The sequence below is a fragment of the Alligator mississippiensis genome, chromosome 8, assembly GCF_030867095.1.
Source record: "Alligator mississippiensis isolate rAllMis1 chromosome 8, rAllMis1, whole genome shotgun sequence".
In the NCBI taxonomy this organism is placed as follows: Eukaryota; Metazoa; Chordata; order Crocodylia; family Alligatoridae; genus Alligator; species Alligator mississippiensis.
The window spans coordinates 12,267,859-12,291,043 of record NC_081831.1 but is presented as its reverse complement, the minus strand read 5'-3'; the positions used below and the strand labels follow the sequence as shown (position 1 = coordinate 12,291,043).

At 47.6% G+C, this 23,185-nt stretch overlaps 1 protein-coding gene and 1 long non-coding RNA gene across 4 annotated transcripts; one reads left to right on the top strand and one right to left on the bottom strand.

Moving 5' to 3' along the window:
• Positions 1-403: 403 nt before the first annotated feature.
• SLC16A5 (solute carrier family 16 member 5) lies at positions 404-23,146 on the bottom strand. 2 transcript variants are annotated; one of them, XM_006269261.4, is made up of 5 exons: positions 22,828-23,146; positions 17,793-18,037; positions 8,182-8,325; positions 5,887-6,735; positions 404-2,798 (listed from the first exon to the last, which is right to left on the bottom strand). In XM_006269261.4, exons 2-5 carry the CDS (start codon positions 18,007-18,009, stop codon positions 2,557-2,559), a joined length of 1,452 nt encoding a protein of 483 aa, XP_006269323.1. In that variant the 5' UTR covers positions 18,010-18,037; positions 22,828-23,146; the 3' UTR covers positions 404-2,556. The 2 variants fall into 2 exon arrangements, with proteins under 2 accessions (XP_006269323.1, XP_014457441.1); XM_014601955.3 differs by lacking the exon at positions 22,828-23,146 and adding an exon at positions 18,137-18,268.
• LOC132252091 (uncharacterized) lies at positions 10,405-16,068 on the top strand. Of its 2 annotated transcripts, XR_009463833.1 has the most exons (5): positions 10,405-11,259; positions 11,359-11,524; positions 12,316-12,713; positions 14,796-14,861; positions 14,947-16,068. It is a non-coding gene; the product is annotated as an uncharacterized LOC132252091 (long non-coding RNA). The 2 variants fall into 2 exon arrangements; XR_009463832.1 differs by having other exon boundaries at positions 10,410-11,259; positions 14,796-16,068.
• Positions 23,147-23,185: the final 39 nt, after the last annotated feature.

The following is a 23,185-nucleotide window of genomic DNA, read 5'->3' as shown; positions in this document are numbered from 1 at the left end:
CCACCTTTCCCACTGAAAAGGATGAAAATCAACCTCTGGGGCTGGTTTTGTAACACAGGACTAGCAAGATGGTTCTTGACACCCCTGTTCACTTTCTGTCTTAACCTCTTTGCTGTTATGTCCTGCTGAGCAGTTACTACAGGCCAACCCATCACTTCTTTCCAGTGCTGTCTGCATTGCTTGACTCTTGAAGGACAGGAAGATGCCTCCTGGGACTCCTTCCTGTCTGGCTCGGGGCAGTTTTGATAGGTTCCAGCCTAAGCCTGTATCATGTCCATTTTGGCCATGACAGAGAGACTTTGAGATCATGCGATTTTCCCTCCTGAGGACAAGGTCAGCTGGGAAGGAACAACCGGAAATGTAAAACATTATATTGAATACAGACATCGCTTGAAGCACACGCTGTTGTCTAGCTCCTTTATTTATTGAAGCTAGAACAGGGTTGAGACTTGGTCCTTTCTCATTGATTGGTTCTAGTGAGGAAGAAAATCCATACATTTCCTTGGTATGAAACAGTAGTTGTGTACAGTCAGCTGAGTGACACTAAGTAATTGCTTTGCAGTTATTGACCATCTGAGCTTTATGGAAGTTGCTGAAAACATGTGACTAGAGATAAGATGCCATCACTTCTAGGAAGCAAAGGGCTACATGTAAATCTGGTAATAACCTTACTTGAGGAGATGTTTGATCTAGAAGTGTAAAGTATGTTATGCTCTAGGGATCCTGGACCACTATTAAAATAGGCACTTGTTGACAGTGGAAGCAATACATCATGACCCAACAGGGTTAGTTACAGATACCTTCATAGTCTCAGAAAGCACAGGGGGTCAGCTTTCTAGTGGTTTAATTCCTTGGTTTCTAGGTTTGGCAGGCTGGGACCCCATAATTGCATTGGTCTCAAATAGCAGCTTTGGTTTTGTCACTAGAATTGAAGTCTTTAGCACCTTTTATCCTGGGGACTGCTAGAGCAAGTCTTAAAACCATTTGAAAGTGGAGAGATTCTCGCGCTAATCTCCAGCTCCAGTGTTTTTTGAGAGGGCTGCTACCCTTGAATCAGAACTGAAGTGGGATAAAAGCAAAGTTCATCATCAGGACTATAGTGCACGGAAGAGCCAGTGCAGTGGCTGCTATCCCAGGCCAAATCCAGAGAAGTGGCTAAGATGGCTAAGTCAAAGCTTGCTTCAGCATGACTTCAGACTGATCTTCTAGATTCCTTGGTGCTCATGTGGACCCACCCATTCAGCAGCAAGAAACTCGCACCCACAGGTTACCTGTCCTCTGAATTTGGTCCATGGAGCCTAAAGCTGATGTAACATGCATGCTACAACAACAGAAGAGCAGTGTAGCAGGAAAGGCTACAAATTGGAGGTTGGAATAAAGTGGAGGTTAAATGAAATTCCTCCCCACATACTTCTTTTTCCACTTCTTTTTATCTCCTCAGTACTAGGTTACATCAGTGTGGACTCGTTTATTCATCAGAAAGTAGGTGTCATTAACTCCAAGCATCTAGGGTTGACTTAAGTCCATTTATACCAGAGAAGACCCTGACCTTCTGAGTGTTACATCAGTGCTGAAATTGGCCCTGTGTCTGGCAAGTTCAGGACTTTTTTCAAAGAACTGGTCCTGGACAAGGCCAGAGAAGGAAATGTCCATCTCTAAGTGCTGCTCCTTCTTTTAGTGTCTTAATATGTTTATGTTGGCCATGAACTGTCAGATCCTGTCCTACAGCTCTTTTGGGCAAGGGTGTGGAGGAAAGCACTTGAGAAGTAACTGGCTATAAAATGCAGGCACTCTGAGTCTGCCCTGTTTCCCTGGGGTTTGGTTTGAAACCTTTGTTTCCCTGAAAATGCCCCTGAAATACAAGAATGCTCATTGTTTGGTCATTAGCTCGTAAGAAAAACCACTTGGCCTAGATGTGATTGACAGAAGAAACGTGCCTGAGTTCTGCATCCCGTATAACAACTTCCACATTCAGAGATGGGGGACATGGCAGAAGCGCCTCTTCCCCTGAAATGAAAGTGTTTCTCCCAGCCCCTCTGTGGGAGGTGGTTAAGTGTCACTTCTGGTCCTTGCCAGGAGGATGTGTTCAGACAAGGTGACTTAGTGTGTAACTCGTCCAGGACTGATAAATGTCGCTGGTGTCAGGAAGCTGTGGTAGTGCAGAGGCCGATGTGCTAATAGAGCTTTTCTGGTCTTAAAAACAGCTGTACTTGAAAAAGAAATCAGCCTTTAAAAAAAAAAAAAGTCATAGACTTGAAGCTAACTAGATTCAATTACCCATGATGTCACCAAATGACTTCTGTCATTGCCTCGTGATTCGCATCAGGCATAAAAAAAAAGTGCTGTCTGTTCTTTGGCTTGCAGGCTGACGAGGGGTGTTAGGGTTCAGTCCCTTCCTCTGGGTCTTCTGTCTGGAAGCTGACATACATAGTCCCAGCAAGTGGAAGCTCCCGGCAGGAGGAGGATGGGTCACTGTGAAAAGCAGGCACTTGTTTCCTACCTGCCTCCACTTAAGTTGTGTGCACGTGCCCTGGAATTCCTTGGGTTCCAGTTTGTTCAGATGCTGGTGATATACATGACAGCAGGAGGGGCCTGCCCCTCTGCCTCTGGCTTGCTTGGCACTTCGGTGTACTGGTATTTGGAGGGACTGTCTCCAGTCACCTTTGGGGCCTCTTTCAGCTTATTCTTTTTCTCCAGAGCACAGAAACTGAGCCCCATGAATAGCGCAGCTGACACCATGAAGAAGCTGGAAGCATAGAAGACGTAACTGAATTGGCCAGTTAGGTCCACCAGGAGACCTGAAACAGAGAACTGGGGCTTAGCCAGACAGTAAAAGAAAGCATCTTACACTTCTATAATGCCTAGGACTCCAGATCGTCTGACAAACAGCAGTGAGGTCACCTCGCCATCAAATGGAGCTGCCACTGGGGTGGAACAAAGCAGCTGTTTAACAGCTCACAGCAACACTACTAAGCCTAGTAAGACAGGGAAGTAATGGTAACTTATCCAGGCAGAGACTATGACCCCAGGCAGGGAAGAAGAAATGCCTAAAGGAGAAGTTGGAGCATGGGCTGATGCAGACAATATGTCTTTTTTAAACCCTAAATTAGCTGCTTTGGTAAAAAAAAAAACTGCCCTGAAAACAGCCCAATAGTGAGCTCTGCCTGAAGTAGGTCACAGCCTAAAAGCATTCATCCATGGGCTAACTTCTCCCAAGTACAGATGCTGGGCTATTTTTTTTAATAACTTGGCTGACTTTTTCTGCAGTTGTATGAGTGTTTGCTCAATAACAAGCCAAGTCAGTAAAGAGGGAAAACTCCCAAACAACTTCAACCTCCTGCAATTTATTTATTCATTTAGTTTCCTCAGCAGGGGGCCTTAAAAATTGCTAGTAGTCACTGGATATTGGAATAGGCTAATTCCCAATCTGAGAATCCAGCAAGCTTCAAATACTTGAAGGGCTGCCATAAAAAAGAGGGAAAGCACCTTCTCTCTCTTGCTGCATTGAGGAGGATGCAGACCAATGGCTTGAAGTTGAAGAAAGTAAATTTAGATTGGATATCTGGGAAAACTTCTTCACTGCTAGAACTGTGAAGCAGTGGGATAGATGCCTGGGGCAGCTGTGGACTCTCCATCACTGGAGGGGTTGAAGAAGAGGCTGGACAGCCACTGGTCCGGGACGATCCAGGTGTAGCTGTGTCTATGTTCTACTATAGAGATTTCCCAGGCTTCTGGGCTTTAATGGTTGCCCCTCCCAGCCCCCTTTCATTCTGCTACATGTGTTTTTAAGCCTTCCTCAGAGACATTGGGTGTTGGCTACAGCCAAGGCCAGGGACTTTGACTGGGCTGTGCCAATGCTTCTGTTGGAACCAAAGCCAAAGGTTCCTGGCTAGGGGGGGTCTTGCCCTTCTACTCAGGGTCAGCTTGATCACCATATTTGGGATCAGGAAGGAATTTTCTCCATGGTCAGATTGGTACAGACTGCAGGCAGGGGTTGGTCCTTTGTAGCATGGCCTTGGTGGGGCTGGCCCTCTCCTTGGGACCTCTTCAGCATATATTGACATTTCATATATTTGAAATGTCAATATATATTGACATTTCATATATTGACATTTCACAGCAGGATGTTGACTGCTGTAGTTTTGCTTTACCTGTTGCAGGTTTAGGTGTTAGGTCTGTGTTGCGTCAGGGTTGACGGTCATTTTATGTAGAGCTTAGATTACAGTTTATATGGGATGGTTTGGATAGGGATGAACCTGCCTCAGGCTGGGAGATGGACTGGATGACTTCTAGAGGTCCCTTCCAGTCCTACTTCTCTTTGATTCTACAAAATCTGAAAATCTGCTTGTTTTGCTTCTAAACTGAAACCCTCCTTCATGAACAGGTATAGTCAGGGAGAGCAGGATTTGCAGGTAACAAGACTAATCCATGTTTTTAATGCACTGTAAAGATGTAGACCCTTTAAGACAGGTGAGCTAGGGTGAGCCCCATTCAAATGTGGACAGTTCATGTGTGTGAATAACTAACCTTTGTTTTAGTTGGAAACAGGCATATTACAGTGTGTCCTCTCTGCCCATTACAGTGCATATACATGAGGGAAGCTGAAGGAACAGTCATTATCCAAACACTGAATGTTAATTAATGGCCCTTTCTCTTAAAATGAGTGTCCACACCAAGCTCTTTGAGTGCAAGTGTAAATGGAGCAACAGGAAATGCATTCCTGCTGGTTTTGCAGAATTTGGTAACAGTGCCAATGCTTTGCTCTGCCCTAGCACCTGCCATCAGAAGATTTCAAAGTGTTTGACACACATGAATGACTTTCCTTCTGGAACTCCCTGGCAGGTTAGTGTATGGAGGAAGTGTGGCCATTACATTAGAATGGCCCTGGTCTCAGCAAGCCTATCCTGGAAGACTGTGCCCCTGTTACGCAGCAGGAGCTGCATGTGTTTTGCCATTATAGCATAGTCCCTGTGACAAAAGAACCTTAAGAAGGCTCTGAAGTAGCAGGGCAGCATTTGATCAGTGTGAGGTAGCCTGCTAGACCCTCACTAGTGCTCATTCAGCTCCTACTGTGTCAGGGACTCAGATCCTCAGCCTGAGATTCACATTCAGTGCCAGTTTCCTGTCTCTTAGTTACTTGTTGCATTGCTTGCTGTTGCACTGCAATGCTACTTCATGCAGGGACAGCAGAGATATTAACAGGACACCTAGTGGGGTTCAAGGTGAACTGCATCTGGCTGAAGGGATGGGGCAAATGGCTATCCTAGCTTCCTTTCCTCCCCCCCAGAGAAAATAGTATTAATTCATGGGGCCAACAACAGGGAGAGACAGAAGTGGCTGCAAACGCCTAAGCAACCACATTCCTCTTCCTACTGTAGGTGTCCTGCACAGCACAGAACCTACTACACTTCTGGTCCTGCTTTGAGCAGGGGGTTCGACTAGATGACTGCCTGAGGTCTCTTCCAACCCTCATTTTCTATGATTCTGTGATCAGGCTGTCCTGTGTCTGGACTGCATGCTAAGAAGCCTCCAGGGACAGGTAGAGAATGGTGCAGTCAGCAAAGTGGTAAGAGATTCTGTCCTGTGAATATTTCTCAGTCTCTGTCTACCAGCCAGTGAAGATCCAAAAACCTGTCACCTGCTTGGATATCGGAGCTGTCTGCCAGTCAGGTTACCTCTCCATGCCCTCCGCTGATTAAAAGGAATCCAGCTGCAAGCCCCCCTCTTAGAGACACCAGGGAAGATGAAGCTCCTGTTAATGATGTTCCCTCCCCACGGCCCTGGGGAAATCAGATAATTCCTCCCACTCTCCCTCCACTTTATACTTCCCAAGGTTTGGCTTCAGGGCCCTATCAATCCTCTCTCCAGCCAGGGAACTTTTCTCACCTATAAGTGGTGGCCCAATGAGGATGGTGATGCTCTCCAGGATGGTGAAGAGCCCCAAGGCACTTGAGAACCTGTCCATCTCCACCACGTCCATCAGCACCTGGAACACGAGTGCTCCGATGCCACTCATGGACACGCTGTAGATGAGGCAGTAGAGGACGAGCACGGTGAAGTCAGCTGAGATGACGCAGATGAGGTTGCTGAGGCCGTTCAGCAGCACGGCCAGGCTGAACAGGTAGATGCGCCTCCCAGCAAAGATGTTGAGTCCTGAAAGTAGCCCAGCCATGGGGCGCATGAAAATGTTGATGAAGCCAATGATGGAGATGAGGAGGGCAGCCTTGCGCTCCTCCACCCCATTCTGGGTGGCGTAAGGAACCAGGTAGATCAGAGGCAGCACAAAGCCCATCACCATCCAGGTCACACCAATGGTATAAATCTGATAACCCTTGTTTTTGTAGAAGACGTCAAAGGCCAGATACTTTTGTAGTATCCGGCAGCAAGTAGCAAACCTGCCCTGCTGCGGGGGCTCTGCTGGGTGAGGACCAGCCCCATTGGATAGCTGTGCCCCCTCTGTTGTCTCCTCTGGCACTTGTCTAGGGCTAGGAGATTTGTGCTGTACTGGCCTCATGATGGCTCCACAGACGCAACAGTTCAACTGCACCCCCCCAAAGATGAGGAAAGTGTTTCTCCAGCCCATCTCGTCCAGCAAGTACTGGGAAATCAAGGGCCACAGTGTGAGGCCAATGGAAACACCAGTAGATGCTACAGCATTGGCCAGGGCCCGCCGGCGCACAAAGTAGTATCCCAGCACGGTCACTCCTGCTTGGAAGCTGAAACATGATCCCAGGCCTTGAAAAAAAGAGAGAAAACAATAGCAACGTTTTAGGTTTCCAAAGCACCTTTCTGCCTGAAGGATCATTAGCCTCAACCGTGCCCACAAATTACCTCAGCCACCACTCTGTAACAGTGTGCACAAGTGAACAGTTTTTAGTAGCTCAGCACAGCACAACACATGATATAAAAAGCAGTATCTTACATGGAGCTTCAGGCAATTTTAGGTGAGCTGGATGCTCTTATCCAAGTTGAAATTTGTCCCAAAACCCCTGATCTTGACAAAATGGTACCAGGATAATTAATTACCCCCATGATAGAGATTTGCCTTCTTTAATTCATTTTACCAACTTAGAGAATGGAATGATATTTCCTGCTGATGGGTTTCCTGTGCTGTTGCGGTGATCATCAGCTTTGACCCTGCTTTTGCTTCAGCAGCTGATAAAGTGAGCTACAGCCTACGAAAGCTTGTATTATATAGATACCTAGTTTAGTTAGTCTATAAGGCACAAATCTACTGCACCTTGTACTTGACTTCAGACTAGTACATCTACCTATATCTCCCTGCTTTGCTCGCAAAGATCCAGTGAGACTGAGTCCCAGGGTGACCTGACCACAGAAATTCATGACTGTGCTACAAAAAGAGGGAGAGTCCCTTAATGGACACATAACAGAAATATTCAGGGCAGTGGTTCTCAACCTTTTTAGACTTGAGAGCTCTCCGTAACTTTTGAGGATTAAGTGGCACTCCATTTCAGAAACTAATGTATTTAGTACAGTGCTTGCCTCCTTGCAGAGGGGCTGGATAAGGGGGGCAGGACAGCAGTCAGGCAGGGACAAGCCTGACCCTGAGCTTATCCCCTCACACATCAGGCACCCCCATGATACCCCCCCACAAGTGGTTGAGAATCACTGGGGGGTGGTGGGGGGAGTTTCAATATCATTTTGATCAAAACCACCACATTTTGGTAGAAAAAGGGTGTGTTCTGACTTCTCTGAATAGGGAGGGGTGAGCTATGAACACATAGGACCCACATGGATGTTTTCCCAGTGCACCACATTGCAGCTTTGGAGAAATTAAGGTCAGAAAAATCATCCCCCTTATATGACCTTCCCCCTCCTCAAAACCAGAAAACCACCCAGCTTCTAAAAATGGTAGTATCTTTGTTCATCATCTCTCCCCTGTAGAGACGTGTATCCTTGTGGGGAACTGTGGAAGAAGCAGTTTCCAGCAAGCCTAGCTGAATAGTACGTGCCATAAGCAAGTGCAAGAGGCTGCTGGCTATTCAGCCCGTTAATCCTACCAATTTGTGCATATTGTGATCAGTCGTGTTTGCTGGATGAGGGAAAGACCCAAACATTCAGCCTGGGCTCTGCTCCTTCTACACCGCTCCCCAATACTTTCAACACCCAAATCCCAACAAGGGCAGTAACTGAGGCCTCATGTCCTAACTTAGCACTCACCCGTGATAAAGCCGGCTGTTATGTAGAGCTGGCTGATGGACTTAGAGAAAGAGCTGGTCACCATGCCCACTCCACTGAGCAGACCTCCCAGCATCACCGTGAGCCTGCAGCCAAATCGCTCGACCAGGACACTGCAGAGAGGGCCTGAAAAGCAAGTGAACAAGAGTCCAGAGATAAATTCAAGATGGAAAAACGATTCTGCATTGGGTTTCAGCCCCCAGAGCCTGTAGAGACCTGGATTCCTTGGTCATTCCTGGCATGCAGTGTGACTCGCTTGAGAATTCCCTTATGATCCTCCCAGTTCCCACAGCAATTTGGCGGAGGAACAAGGAATAGAAACCAGCACTCCTGACTCTCCCATGCTCTTGCTCAATTTGTGTTAGTCAAGACAAAGGCTCCCTAGATCTGATTATCTACTGGCTTTTAGGTAGGACAAGTATAACAAATGGATTGCCATGCTTTCCTGCAGAGGATTCTGGGAGCTCTGCATGAAGACAGAGGAGCAATCACGAAGGGAACTCTAAGCCGATGACGTACAAATTCTGGGCATGTTCTTCAAGAGAAGAACATGACCTGGATTTCTGTGGTCCTGGGGAACACATTCGGTGCAGAGCTCTCACTCCAGTGACATGTCTCTAGGAAGGAGGATACAGCAGAAACACGTGCACTGTGCGGTGAGTGTAAGTGCCCCGCATTAAATTCTTGCCAGCATCTCTCAAGTGCTCTCCAGTTGGGTGATGGGTTCACCCTCGAAGTCAAGAGTGCTGCAGGGCTCCAACACAGTGATGCTCCAAAAGTCCTGGTATGAACAAAGAAGGTAAGAAGGGGAGACAATGGTGGAAAGAAGCAGTTGAGAGAAAAAACAAAGAGAAAAAACAGATCGAAGAGAAATAAAGAGAAAATCCAGCCAGCTAAAAACAGCCCTTTTGCAAATAAGGCCCAGCCCCTGGGAACTTCCTACCAACTCCCATGCTGATTTTGGCTGAGGGGTCCTATCAGTCGAAGCTGGGAGGTGCTGCCTTGGAAGAGCCAGCTCAACCTTCAGGGAGTGCAGGAAAATGTTGTGCCTGGCTATAAACCTGGAGATCAACTCAGACCACCACAGCAGGTGCTGGACTGGGATAAAGAAGAAGGAGGTGTTTATTCCAGCTCTGATGCAGAATTCTTCTGTGACTCTGGCAAGTCACATGCCTGCTTGGTACCCCAGTTTCCTCAGAGGGAAAGAGGGACAGGGATAATTCCGGCTCTCAGGGGCTTGGCATGGGTTAGTTCATTAATGTGGGAGAAGTGCTGATCGGGGCCTTGCCAAAGCTTAAATACAGGAAGAGTCTGAAGTCGGGTCCAAATTTTGCCCCCTTGGGTTTAGATCCAATTCAAAGATTATAGCAACTGGTCAGAGGATTCCTAGGCTGAATCTAATGATTCTTCCCATCCAGATCTTGGATTCCCATCTTCAGAAATAGCCCCTTTTCCTCCCTCCCTCCCTCATTCAGAGTCAGCTCCAGAGCTCATGCTTGGGGGCATGCCCCCATCTGTGCTTTGCTGATAGAGCCTAAACTTGACCACCTCCTTTGAGTTTCTCCTCTTCAAGTAGGTGATGCCATAGCCCTGAATCTCCACTGCTATCGTTAAGGGTGAGTCAGCACTCTCTGACTCCAAGACTCAACTTGGAGATGGAAAGATGGAAAAGCGTTCTGAGGTCTCAGCCTTTCCCAGTAAAGCAACAGAGCACCTCAAGTGTCAGGAGCACCGGGACTGACAATATTCCCATGGGGATGAGAGCCCTTTGAAAGGAGGACAGACCCAGCCCAAAGCAAGGCAAGAATAGGAGAAAGATGACAAGTGCCCTTGAAGAGGGTGATTTAGAAAAAGACCGATGGGCTCGTTCTGCTCCATGTTAAAACAAAATCGAACCTCTGCAGTCCCCAGTATCCAACCTGTGATGTGTGCAGTTGTCCAGCTGCCCACCCCTTCACCTGCCTTGGAATCTAATAACAATGCCAAGTTAATGCCAAGTTACAGCTCTTTATGCCTGCCAATCCCCGTGCATTTGACAAGTTTAGAATAGCTGCTTGCCAGAGAAGGAGGTCTTCCAAGCTAATGACTGAACTCAGCACTCCTGTACCTAGCCTACGCATCAGCAGTGCAGCCCACAGCAACTAATGCTTCACCTGTCTCAGAGGCCAAATTTGCCGTTACTCTCAAATGGGATATTGGGGTTTGCTGTTTGCACTGCTGGTGGGTTCTGCTGGCAAATACCATCCAGCAAAACAATGTCCAAGCGTGTATGGGCGTGTGCATCTCTGTTTAGTTATTTATGAAAATTTATGCTGCCAGGCTATAGCCCACAGGCTGCTAGCAAACTGCTTATATGTTGATATTGCTAATTATAGGGCACTTCTCTTTGGGGCAGGACAGCCCTGAAATGCTGAGGGAGGAACAGGCTCTTCGGTTTCAAAGGCCTTGAGTCCATTGGGAGGGGGACAGAAATAAAAGTTTCCCTTTTCTGAAGAGGAGGTTGAGGGTTTTTTTAAATTTAGCATTGCATAAGCCACTGCGAAATGCTCATGGACATCCGCAACTGATCAGAGTGGGAAAACAACCGGCAGCAAATTTTTTATCCTAAAAACAATGTGCTGGTTGAAACAAAATCCATACTAGTTAAGCAAGCAGCTGAATTTGATTAATATGAAGGCTGCAGCTGCCTTGTATTTTGATCTGCATGAGAGATTTCACCTGTTTAGAGCTTTTGAAAAAGTAATTGATAGGTTCAGCAAAGTGGTGGCCAGAATGATTTTCCCTCCCACAGAAGGAACTACAGGCTGCTGGAGCAGTGCTGCAAGCCCCAGAAGCTAAAACAAAGCCATGAGACTCCTCTCTAAAGAATACATATTTGGTTCTTTTTAAAATGTTTTGTAGCTTTTGAGCTTTCTGGGCATGCTTCATGTTCTCGAGCTGTTCCCTAAAACCCTCAGGGCTTAAAAAACTTAAAAAAAAAAAACAAAGAAGAAGAAAGCTGAGATTCAGTTTTCTTAAAGCCCCACCCTGAAATCTCAGCTCTCATGTACTTAAAGTAAGGTGAGTTTTTTTGGGGGGGGGGTTTCTTTGGTCATAAACTTACAAGAGTTGACAACATTAGTAAAATCTGAGGGTCTAATGCTGTTCTCATCTACACAGGGGCAAAGCTGGATGATTCTGATGAAGTGAATGGACTGGCTCCAGCCCTACAGCTACATGAGGACAAAATGCAGTGCAGAGAGAGTTCTGCTTGACTCAACATCTTGGAAGAAGGAATCTGCTCAGGCTGAGCTTCCAAGATCAGGGACAACATGGGATCTCTCAAGTGAGCCTCCTCATGCTTGTCTTATTTACTGAACTCTTAGAACAGACCCAAATTAGCCCTTTGTAGACCCAAATTAGCCCTTGTTAGACTCAAGGCCCCCCCCTGGGAAAATGCTAGCTCTTAGTTTTTAGTTTGTTTTTTGACAGCAAAAAAATACTAGAGCAAGTCTTGTTGCAAAGAACTCAAAAAACCCCTAACAGGTCAGAATGTTGTTGACACTGCAGATTCCTATTTGATATCTCTGGATTTATCTTGTGAATCATATTTGCAAACCTAACAGTGCTAGCATTGCATGGCATGCTGTGGCACGCTTAAAAGGAATTCAAGGCACCCCAGGATGTCACAGCACCCCGGTTGAGAACCACTGTCTTAGAAACTTCCTCAGTGCCATTGGTGTTAGAGAGACTCGGTGTGCTGGTAAACTTGGATCTGTCTGTTCAGGTGTACTTTGTTATGAAATTTGTGGAATACTTTGCTCCTTGCCTTTACCAGTTTCTAGAGAGCTCTGCTGAGAGTTATATATGCTGCTGGAGGCTTTGTTGATGTCTTAGAAGCCCTATTCCACTTCCAAAGCTGAACTGACAGATTTCAAAGCCTCAGCCAGCATATATTTAAATCCTGCCAGTCATGGTGAAAAGACTATCAAAAAGGCAGATCTCGCAGCCTGTTCTGAGATTTGTCAGGCTTCAGATTTGTCTAATTTCCTCCTGTAACCCCCCTCCCTCCACCCTTGACTGAGAGGACCATCAATTTGCTTCTCTCCCATTTTATCCTACATTGTTTCAAAACAGGACAGCTGTTTTGTCAGGTCGTGTGGATGGTCCTCCAGCCTTCTGAAGACTCTGCAGAAGGTGGCCTTGTATAGGTACCAGAAATGGAGTAGGAGCCATGGAAGATGCGAAGTACAGTAGTGATGAGCCCATGCTACACCAGCTGTCCTCCTGCTTTCATCCAGCTGATGGTTCCTGAGAGAGACTTTCTGTTACTGATGCAATCTGAATGTGCTGCGTGCCACCTGGGAACTCCTGCCCTGTGCAATAAATACTGAAAGTGCATTTGCCAGTCTGCTAAATGGGGAACAACTAGCCATGAGCAACAGGTCCCAAGAACCGATTATGAGGGAAGCACTAACTTCACTCAGCTCTCTTTTTGCACAAGTAACCTCTGCAAAATCACTGATGATGACAAGGTCTGTCTAGAAAGTGGAACTTTTCCATTGGTTCCCTCTTCAATTTGTTTCCTCCATTTGCTGGAAATGGTCACAGCTTGATTTCCTTCCCCTTCCTCTTCCCCTTCCTTCCCCGCCCCTATGCTTTACTTCCTTGAGTTAAGTGTCATAACAAGGGAGGGAGAAAAACAAAATAATTTAAGCCTGGTTCTTTTTGCCCTGAATTTTGTATGGGTTTTGCTTCGCAGGTCAGCCACGTCTACTGCTTTGTGCCAGAATCCGTGAGCAAGAATGTGTTGCTCCGCATTTTGGCAGCTTGAACACTGAGACATAAATTTGCAGAGTAGACATATCTGGCTTGGAATTGGCTGGTTATGCCCTGTCCCATCACATGTCCTTCTGCTACTGTTCTGATGGTCAATTTAATAACTGCCATGCTGTTCTTTCCCTCTCCATTTTATGGCTTCCTGATCAGTTTAATGGCCTTCTTCCCTTGACCCTGAACTATGGTGCTGAAGTGTCAGGAAATGGTTGTTTCCTTTAGGAAAATGAGAGTGATAATATAGCTATCTAAATGCTGTTGGATGCTACCTGCTTGGATGGCTCAGGACAGCAGTGTGCCTGACCTAAGAAAGTCTCTCAAGACAGTGGGCCCAAATAAACTCTTTTCTACAGATAGCAGGAGGTGCTGTGTGTGCCTGTGGTTGGAGGACAGCATATTGGACACCATGAACCAAGTTTTCAAAAGTTAGGCACTGGTTCTGGGTGCTTAACTAGAGATGGATTGAGGCTTCCAGCCTCTCTATCTTGAGTCAAGCATCCAGAATCTCCTGCTTATTTTGGAATATTCGAGTTTGGATCCACAGATCCTCAATCTGTGGAGAGAAGCGCGCTCTGGGTGGTGGAGTCTGGGTGCTGGGTTCAATATTTCTGCAGAGCTTTCATAGGGATCTCTCTACATTCAGCATAGTTCCACCTGTGATTTTTTTTTTCTGCCTTATATTTCTGGACTTGCTGCAACCTTGGTCTCCCCTGGCTGTCAGCCATCCACCTTGGCCTATTCAGGAGATAACCATTGGTGAATGAGGGTTTCCCCATGCAACCTTGGCATGAGCATGACTCAGTGTTTTCTTTTTCTTCGAAGTGTCACCTTTCACTGGTGCTAGGGCATACAGAGCTGACGGAACAATTCAGGTGTTCAGCCCCAGGCAGCACACTGTGGCCCTTTCCCCTAGTGCCAGTTCATATTGTGACCTTTTTATAGAACAAGCACAGGGAACATGCAGAGAGGGTGTTGCAAGGCACAGCCCATTTAAATGGGTGCTTTAGAGCTGGCTGGATATTTTTCCTTCTTCCATCCCCATAAATATGAAATCAAAGGGAGCTTTTGAAGGGCTGGACTAGATTCTGGCTGTCGCCTGGGAGTTGGGCAGACACTGGGGTGGAGAGACAAGGCACACAAAGCCTCCTATTCTGACCCGCGTGCTCTGGTTGCAGAGATGGGGCAAACACCGGTATGTCTGGACTCCCCAGAGATGCTCTGGTGGGCTGCAGCTACCAAGGGGAGCTCCACCAAGGAAAGGTTTGGCACTGCTTGATGGTGTGATGCCACTGGAGACCTCCACCCCCCTCTGCTATCTGGAGTCCTTCCAGCCTTTTTACTGAAGTAGCAGAGCTGCTCATATTCATTAATGTCACAGACCCCCAGCAGAAGCTTTTCTAAGAGAAGTCCGAAGGGTGGGATATCCTTTCCCTGTTGGAAAGAGGGCTTTTCTAACTACTGCTGAATCCCAGCGTCTAGAAGTGAGTGATGGATAAATCCTACTGAGAGCCCTGAAAGAGACTCCCTCCCTCATTCCACTCTCTGCCTTACAGATCCTTCCCGAGCTCTTTGTTTATCCTGACTCGGGCCACTGCTTTCTCCTGGGAACTGAGCAATCCTTATGCTAGCTTATTGTTGGGAAATTTTTCCCAATGCCCAGCCTACATTATTCCCTTACTCGGCTTCATCCCATTATTTAATCATTTAGCCATGACTCAGCTTAACTGTTTTTCCTCCTCTTGGCTGAGTTATGTAATAACCATTTTTTTTCTTTTTTTTAGCCAAGACCAATGCAGAAGGAGCTGAGCGTACCCAGGGTTTGACGCCCATGGAGCTTATACGAAAAAGTACGTGACTGTAGGAAATTCTTATAGCCTTCTTTTACAGGTCAATCTCCCTACCCTTGCCTATTCTTATAACCTCTTCTTACAGGTCCATCTCTCCACTCCATACTCTTCTGGAGCACTGTTGCACCCAAAGATAACATTAAGCAGTTATGTTTTGCTCTTGTATCCTTGCCATGAATATAACTAAATGAGTCCCTTTTGGGGATCTGAACTTTTCAAAGCTTCTCTGTGCTTTTCTGTTTTCCTGTGGTACTAAACACCTGAGGGCAATTCTGTGTGTTGTTGTAGGATACTCTTCAACTACATAAAACAGTTAAATGCTGAATAAAGTTCCATGTGCCCTTGGAATACCAAAGAGATCATAAATACTTAAGCTTTGCTCTTGTTGCTAGCAAGGTGCAACCAGAAGCTTGTGAGGGAAGAATGACATGTGGGAGCATTTGCAAGGCTTATATACCAGTAGTTTCAGTTTATCTATGTAATGCATTGAGTGTGCTCACACAGGTACATATAGATCCATGCATGCATGTCTGTCACTAATGACATAGTGTGTGTACATACTGTGTTCCATATGTGTGTATTAATAGGGTAGTGTACTACTCTTCATTGTATTATGATGGATAAAAGTCTGCTCAGTACGTCATGGCACAGATAAAAAGACATGATCTTTTTATCTGTGAAAAGAACAAATGGACTGGGGTTGGAAGAAGGCAGGGAGAAGTCACAGTGATAAGATAAGGTTGTCACTTGGTGAAGGCCTGTGAGCAGCACAATGAGAAGGGTTTAAAGTGCAATTATATATATATGCAAAACCAACAAAACAATAATCATTGTCATGGTTCCCTTCTTTCCTGTGTATATCCTGTTAAAAGTGAGTCTCTGGGAGGGATTTAAAGGTGAGAGAACAAAAAACCTGATCCAGGTGTCTAATTCCCATTGACTTTAAGAGTATTAGGTACCTAAATCCCTTGCCTCTGGGCCTTAATGTCTATGAAGGCTCCCTAATATATAGCACCCTGCTCCTGAGAAAGAGAAGAGACTGGGCCTGGGTGTGCAAGGGGAGTAGCATGTGTGTTCTAAATTCTGCTTTGTTACTGACACCAGGCAAGTCGCTTAGTTCCTTAATGTCTCAGTTTCCCCACTGGTGAAAAGCAGCTCCTGGTACTTCTTCCTCTATCTCCCACAGGGGCCCTGATGATTAATTAGTTAGTGACCACTGAATTCTCCGATCATGTAAAGTGCCCTCTTGAGACTCTACCTTATTAATCTTTCATAGCTCCCTTTTGACTGTGGCACCAGACTCTCCCTCTGATCCAGGGATCATGTGCTGATTCTTATGCTCCTGGCACAGGTGGGGAATGTGGGTTTTAGTGTCCCTAAGAAGGCAATTAATTCTGGAATCAGGAGTTCCAAAAGTCACTGACTAGCAAGTGTTGTAGACTGAGTCATCTCTGCAGCAGAGACACCCACCTGATGACTGTTTTGGAGGGGCAGGTGCCCACAGCATTGCACCTCTTTCCGGTAAGAACCACAGAAAGGATGCTCTGGCACTTGGTGGTAGTGCCAAGGTGAAGTCAGTGCCACAGCTGGAAGAACAGAGTTCAGGGACCCAGGAAACTGCTGGGCTGGGAGCTCTGTTGAAGCAGAGAAGCAGATGGCTTGGTCCAAGGGGCATGTAGAGCCCAAGGAGCCACTAAATGTCTAAATGGTTTAACTATCACAACAGGCCAGTTGGCTAAAGAATGGAGAGCGCTAGCTCCACAGTGTCAAGTACCAGCTAGCACTCATATTCTTAAAATAAAGTTGGATTCATCTCTGGTGCCTTCCAGCTTCCCCTGGCACATATGAAGGCACTGGATGCCCAGCAATGGAAAGTGTGCCAGGTGGTGTTGGCATAAGATGGTCACAACCTCTGTTCTACCGGGAGTCCCCACAGGCCACAAGGGCAACCTCAGACGGGATGGTATTAGTTGTGAAGGCACCTCCAGTAAGCACATCCCACCTGCTCTACTGTTGAGGTGTGATGGAACAGCAGAAACTAAAGCAGTCATCACTTAGAGAGGACCCCATTTCTCCTCTCACAGGCAAATCATTCCTCCATCCTCAGAAAGCAATTCTCCTTCCACCTCCTGTTCCCAGCAGAGATAAATCTGGCCCGCATTGCATAGCACAGCTTGGCTAGTAGTGTCCTGAGAAACAAATTCCCTGTCCACACTGGCCAGGGATACTGTGTAGGTGGGAAGTACTTCTCTGAACACGGTCTTCTCCATCTCTGGGCACTGAGCTACATTGACTTCTGTCCTTATTTAACTGACAGCTGCTTGTCAGCTGCTTTTAATCCAGTTGATTTGTATTTGGGGATCTCTCTGGAGACAGCAAAAGCCTCGTAGTATCTTGTACACCATGGAAGGCAGAGTGTGGTGTGGTACGGGCAGAGAGACATGCTCTAAATGGGCACAGAGAGGGAAGGGGCAGTCTGAGGGTAGAAGTATCAGATGCACTAGCCAAGGAACTGTTGTGCAAAAGGCAGTGTATTTTGGCTGTTCTGGAGAAGACAGGTGAGAAAGGGAGTCAGCATCTTAAGCCTTTCTCTCCCTGCCAATGTGCCTCCAGCACAATCTAGACAGTTGAGAAAGGAGTTCAGTCTCCATGTCCCAATCAACCTTTGCAACTGCCACCAAAGGCTGATTGTAGTGGTGGACCCGGTCAGAGACACCCTGGGCTCATTTCATGGGTGCTACCAAAGGAAAAGCTTTTGGTCACAAGCAGCCTGAATCCAGATTCGTGCCTGGGCTGTATCCCCTTTCCAGGCCCCTGTGACATTTGGTTCCCAGCCTGGAGCTACTGTAATACCTGCTCATTAGTTAATGACCCCCTGCCCAGTGCCTTCAACAGGAGAAGGTGAAAGTAGCTGCTTGGTATCTTACTTACCTCCTGCATGTAACAATGCTGTCATGATGGATGGGAACCACGATGTCTCGCTGTTGGTGGCTTGGAACTCATGCTGCAGGTCAGTGAAAAAGACCCCGACGCAAGAGGGGAAGCCCAGTGTTAGCCCCTGAACCAGCACAGTGGCCAGCAGAACCATCCAGGCCCATCCTCGGTCCTGTGCCTTGGAAGTCCCATGCACTGCTCCCCCTCCGGACATGTCTGCTTTTACCTTCTGCCAAGCTGACCTGTCAAAGAAAAAAGCCCAGCTATTGTACAGCTCCTGGTAGAATGCAGGGCTATTCACAGCAGAGCTGTCTTCACTCTGGGCTCAGGAGAGCTGCTACCTTCTACAACCAAGGCTGTTTGTTCTACGTGTTTCACAACAACTTCCTCTCTTTACAGACTCCCGGCACCAGCCTACTTGGGAAAGTGCTGCCTTCCCCTTTTATTTCGCAAGGCTCTGCACGTGGCCAGGTACAGAAGTGGCTCCACCTCTGTGAGGTATGAATTGCCCTTGCCGGCTCCCTCCCATCGCTTGTTTTCCCTTCTACCCTCGGCAGTCAGAGTCCCCTTACCGGGTTGGAGCTAAGGTCACAGAATCCTCTTGCGGAGGAGGGAACCAAAATTATGCAAACGCCAAAAGTAATAGAAAACATACAGAGCTCTACTGAGTAGGGCAAGCTAGCTATACTAGGAAGCTTTATGCAAATCCTCTTTGCCAGCTATTTTAGGCACCTCCCTGTTCTTCTCACTTTCCTGTTTAAGCCTTAAAGGCAAACCTGGGTTAGCTCCCAGGGTCCATCTCTTGGGGGCCAGTAGAATGAAACAGTAGGGAGTAGGATTGCCAACTCTGATTGACGCTATTTCGGGAGAGTTTAATAGGATATTTTAAGAAAATTAAATTAATCATCATGTTGGGGGAAACAAAAAATCTCCCGGATTGCTTTCAGTAGTCACCAGGAGATGGATGGCTGGGAGTCTCCCCAAATCGGCAATCTGGGAGGGTTGGCAACCCTAATAGGGAGATTCCCCACACCCAGGTCACTCCAATACTTTCCTGTGGCAGCTGGCCAGACTTTGATCTTTGTGACATTCATGGCACAAGGGAATCCCAACCAGCCTGCACAACAGCCCTTTATACCTGTGAATCCCCAGGCACTGCTCAAAGGAGGGTCACTGTTATAATCCCTGTGCTACAGATGGGGAAACCAAGTTTGACAGAATTTAAATTGTTTATCCCAGGGTCATGCAGTGAGCCATGGGCAAAGGAATAAAGTATAAAAGTCTCCTGACTCTGGGGCTGGACCACACGGCCCTCTTGCAATGTATGCTGATCTGGCTTGGCTTTTGTTTGAGGTTTTTTTAGGTGACATATTTTTAGCTGTGGAAAGCAACGGTGTGGCTATTACTAACTCTGATGTTGGCTGCCCAATCAATGTCTTAAGAGTCTGTCTCTCAGGGAGAGTTTTATGGGCAATATTTGATTAATTCATTCCTGAAATAATCCAATCAGACTTCATATCTCAAAGTCCAAAACACAGTGGTGTCAAGGAGATAATTTCAAGTCTCCAGCTGGCACTGAAATATCCACTCTGTAAACTAATAGGATGATAAATAAGCATGCATGTGTGATGTAGGCAAGCTCATTCCCCTATGACTAAGCATTTAATGTAGCAAATAAAAAAGCCCTGATCAAAGCTGAGGCCACACAGAGCTGCACAGCACCTATGCAAAACAGCAAGTATTTACCCTGATGTCTTGTGGTTCGAAAGCCTATAAACAGAGGAGGCTGTGGGGAGGGGATGATCGGTACAGCTTCATTTTCTGCGAATGCTTCTGCTCAGTTCATAGCCTGGCCCTTTAGTGTGAGCAAACAGCTCTGAACTTTCTGGCTCAGGACTGTCTTCAGCACGAAGAGCCTCACAGGCAGCAGCATGGAAAATTACAGGCCAATTTGTTTCTGCCCCTAATTGCGCAGCCCAGCACTTTACTTGTTTCATCCAGCTAACTGCCAAGCCCATGGTGCTGCCCATATGTATTCACTTGCTACTGATGCGCATTTATTCTCCCATTAAGATGCACCCCTGCTTTAGTTATTAACCGCCTTTGCCACCCACGGCACCTCATCGCAAGCCAGATTCTTCTCTTTGGGTGTCTGACTCTCACATTTGCATTGCCAGGCCTGCTGCCTGAACCAAGATAAATGGGAACAAGTTAATGTTAGTGCCAGCTCACCTGGCTGTACCTCATACAACCTGCAACAGGAAGGATCTACTGTGGTACAACGCCTTGTTGGAATTCTCCTCCAGGTAATGGGCCAGGGACAGCTACTAGTACAAACACTTTAGGATCAGAGGAATGGTTATCCTGGCACAGCTAGCCCAGTATCTAATAGCTGATAAAGGGAAGTGCAAGCAACCCCTTTAATAGGCAGAGGGATGTTTTCCTGCGCACAGATAAGGCTCATTTTATGCCTCTTCGTTCCCCATACTAGGCTCTTGTCACGTCAGCAGCTTAGAGTAAGAGCAGAATCCGGGTTTATTCATGCATCATGCGTGTCATTAAAAGTCCTCCTTGGCGTGAAAGCTTACTGCTCATGAAAGACAATGGGCTGAAATCCTGCCTGTACCTATAAAACAGAGACCTTTTCTATACACCAATGGTCCTCAACCTTTTCAGATTCGAGGCACTCTTTGATAGACTTGAGGCCTCCCTTGGAAAATGTCAGTTCTTGGTTTTGACTTGTTTTTTTGAAAAATTCTGGAGCAATTCTTCTGTTGCAAAGAGCTCAGCAGGGTTTTAACACAATGGCTTCCTGTTTGAAATCTCTGGATTTGTCTTGTGAATCATGTTTTCACACCTTACAGTGTTCATATTGTGTGGCACCCTGCAGTAGCTTTGAAAGGATCTTAAGGCACCCCAGAGTGCTATGGTATCCTGTGTCAGACTCGCTGCTATATACTGTCCTTCTAGTGTAGTTCAGAGATAGGATCACTAGCAAGGTTGTTCTGTCTTTGGCCAATCTCTTGCCAATATTGGTGATTATTTTTTGTCTCTCAGATACTTGTCCCAACAAACTGTTTTCTTGATAAGCAGCCATGGGATCAGCCCAGCTGTCAGTCACTGCCATGCTCCAGTCTCACCCATAAGCACCTGGGGAAAACCCTTTGCAAGTGTTCTCATCTGTCTAGTCCATTTCTCAAACTTCCTGCCCTGTTAGCTAGGCTGCAAGATGCACTGTTCGCAACTGAAGGGTTGTTTGTCACGAGAACCGGGGGAGTGGGGTTCAACATGCAACTACTTGCTTTCTTTATAACAAGCAAAAGACTGGAAGGGAGCCACAGACATACGGCTCATCTTCCCTGATGCAGCACGTTCCATTCCCTGATGCAGTGTTGCTATATTTTCCTGTTGCCAATTCCTGCACCCTCCAAGGACTAGCAAACAACTTGCATAAATCATTTTAAAAGTTTGTGGACTCTTCTCAGGAATATTGTGGTTGCAGAAAGAACTTTGAATAAAGACCTGAAAGACGAGCAAATAAGTGACGTCTACAAGGGATCTATTTCTTAGTAAACAGACATACAAACGTGTACCAAGGTCCTCGTGGTACCCCAGCTGGCGAGACTAGTTAAGCAGGATGCAGCACTAATGTGCTCATGCATTTCATTATTAACCAGCTGATTAAACTATTGCTCGTTATGTGCTAGGGCCTGACTCTGCTCCCATGAACGTCTATGCGAGTTTTGCCACAGACATCAACAGGATCACAAATGAGCCACTGCCACTTGATTTTTTTCATAGGTTGGAGGAAGCAGGACCTAATAACTGTTGCTCAAGATGGGGCATCAGGATCCTAGACCCTTCTAACTGTGTGGTCTCTCTCTCTGCCTCAGTTTCCCCATCTGTAAAATGGAGTGAATTCCATATAGCTGCCTTTGTCCTGGTAAACTATTGATGTTAATTGTTAATCACTTGCCCAGGCATTTGACTGGGCATGAAACTCAATTCTCCTCTGGCCAGGAGGTGGGGATTCATGGGGGCCTGTGTGAGCTGCATCAACCCCACCCTGCTAGACCTACTGAGGTGCTGACCAAGAAGAGTGGATTGCTGCCGTGAGAGGGGGAGCCCGGCTGCAGGTAGGACGCTCAGATAATTTGCTGGCTACCTAAGTCCCCCCTTTGCTGCGGGATGGCTGCCCCTGGGAGATGTGAAGCCTGGTTCTGAATAGAAGAGTGGGGTCCGGTGGAGGACGGACTGGAGAGCCCTATTGTGCAGTCCCTTGTTTCTTCCTGTTTTGGAAACTCCGACGCTCTGGAAAAGGTGGAACTGGCTGGAGCTAGTGGTGACTGACTGGTGGGGGACCGTGAGTCATGTCCTCTGGAGAGCCTTGCAGCTGACTGTCCTTCCTCCCTGGCACCTGAGACACTTAGAAGGGAAAGCAATTGTCCCATCAAGGAACAAGGGGGCAAGGGTGAGAGACCCTTTGTGGCCTGCCTGAAACCCGGTGGCTGCTCTCCCACCCTGCTCTGAGGGCAGAAAGGGGACTCACACTGCTTCTTGCCAACTGCCTGGCATAGGGGGGCCCCTCTGCCCCTGCGTGATGAGGCCAGAGGAGGAAAAGACTTAATGCAAATCAAACTAGACCCTAGCTTGCTCCTGGAGCCTTGTGGTAAGGGCGAGCAAAACTCGGGGGGCATCTGAACCCCAAGCCTCTGGGCTTGGGCCTGCACTAGGATGCCCGCCAAAGGATTTGGGAACATCTGAAGCCCCAGCTGGGGGTGAAGGATGTTTCCCGGCCTGACTCTGGTTCTGGACTGACTCTCGGATCTGGAACTGGTTTGGTTGGAAATACGGACACCCCCCAAACAAACGAGCCCCATGCTCTCGCCTCACTTCCGCGCCCTGCGATAGGTGGGGCCGCCGCCAGCCGTGCCCGGAGCGGTGCCGAGTGGCGGGCGAGCCCAGCCCGGCCGGCCGCCGGCGGTGCTCGGCGCTGCGCCCCCGGCCCGGAGCGGCTCCCGCGCCGCGTTACCTGTTCACACGGGCACCTCCATGCGGAGCGACTCCGGAGCCCCCGCGGCGCCTTCCTCCCCGCTGCTCTTCCTGCGGGGCCGCCTTCGCTCCGGCGGGAGGAGGAGACAGCGCGGGGGGGAGCCGAGGTCCGCGCCGGGCGCCAGCGGGTGGATCCCCCGGGATCCGCCGGGAGGCGATTGCATCCGCCCAAGATCCGCCTTCTCAACGGGGGGGGGGATCCACCCGGGGATGAGTCTGATTGGAGGGGGTGGGGGGGATCCATGGGGCTGGAGAGGAGACGTGAGCGGGGTCCGCAGGGGGATGCTGATCCGCCCCGAGATGCAGGGTGTAGAGGGGCGGGGATCTGTCGGGGATCT

Coding starts and splice junctions, on each gene's coding strand:
- SLC16A5 (XM_006269261.4), bottom strand. CDS start 18,009: ATGTCCGGAGGGGGAGCAGTGCATGGGACTTCCAAGGCACAGGACCGA. Junction 8,326..17,792: donor AGCATTGTTACATGCAGGAG/GTAAGTAAGATA, acceptor CTTGCTTTTCAG/GCCCTCTCTGCAGTGTCCTG. Junction 2,799..5,886: donor CATTGGGCCACCACTTATAG/GTGAGAAAAGTT, acceptor TCTCTGTTTCAG/GTCTCCTGGTGGACCTAACT.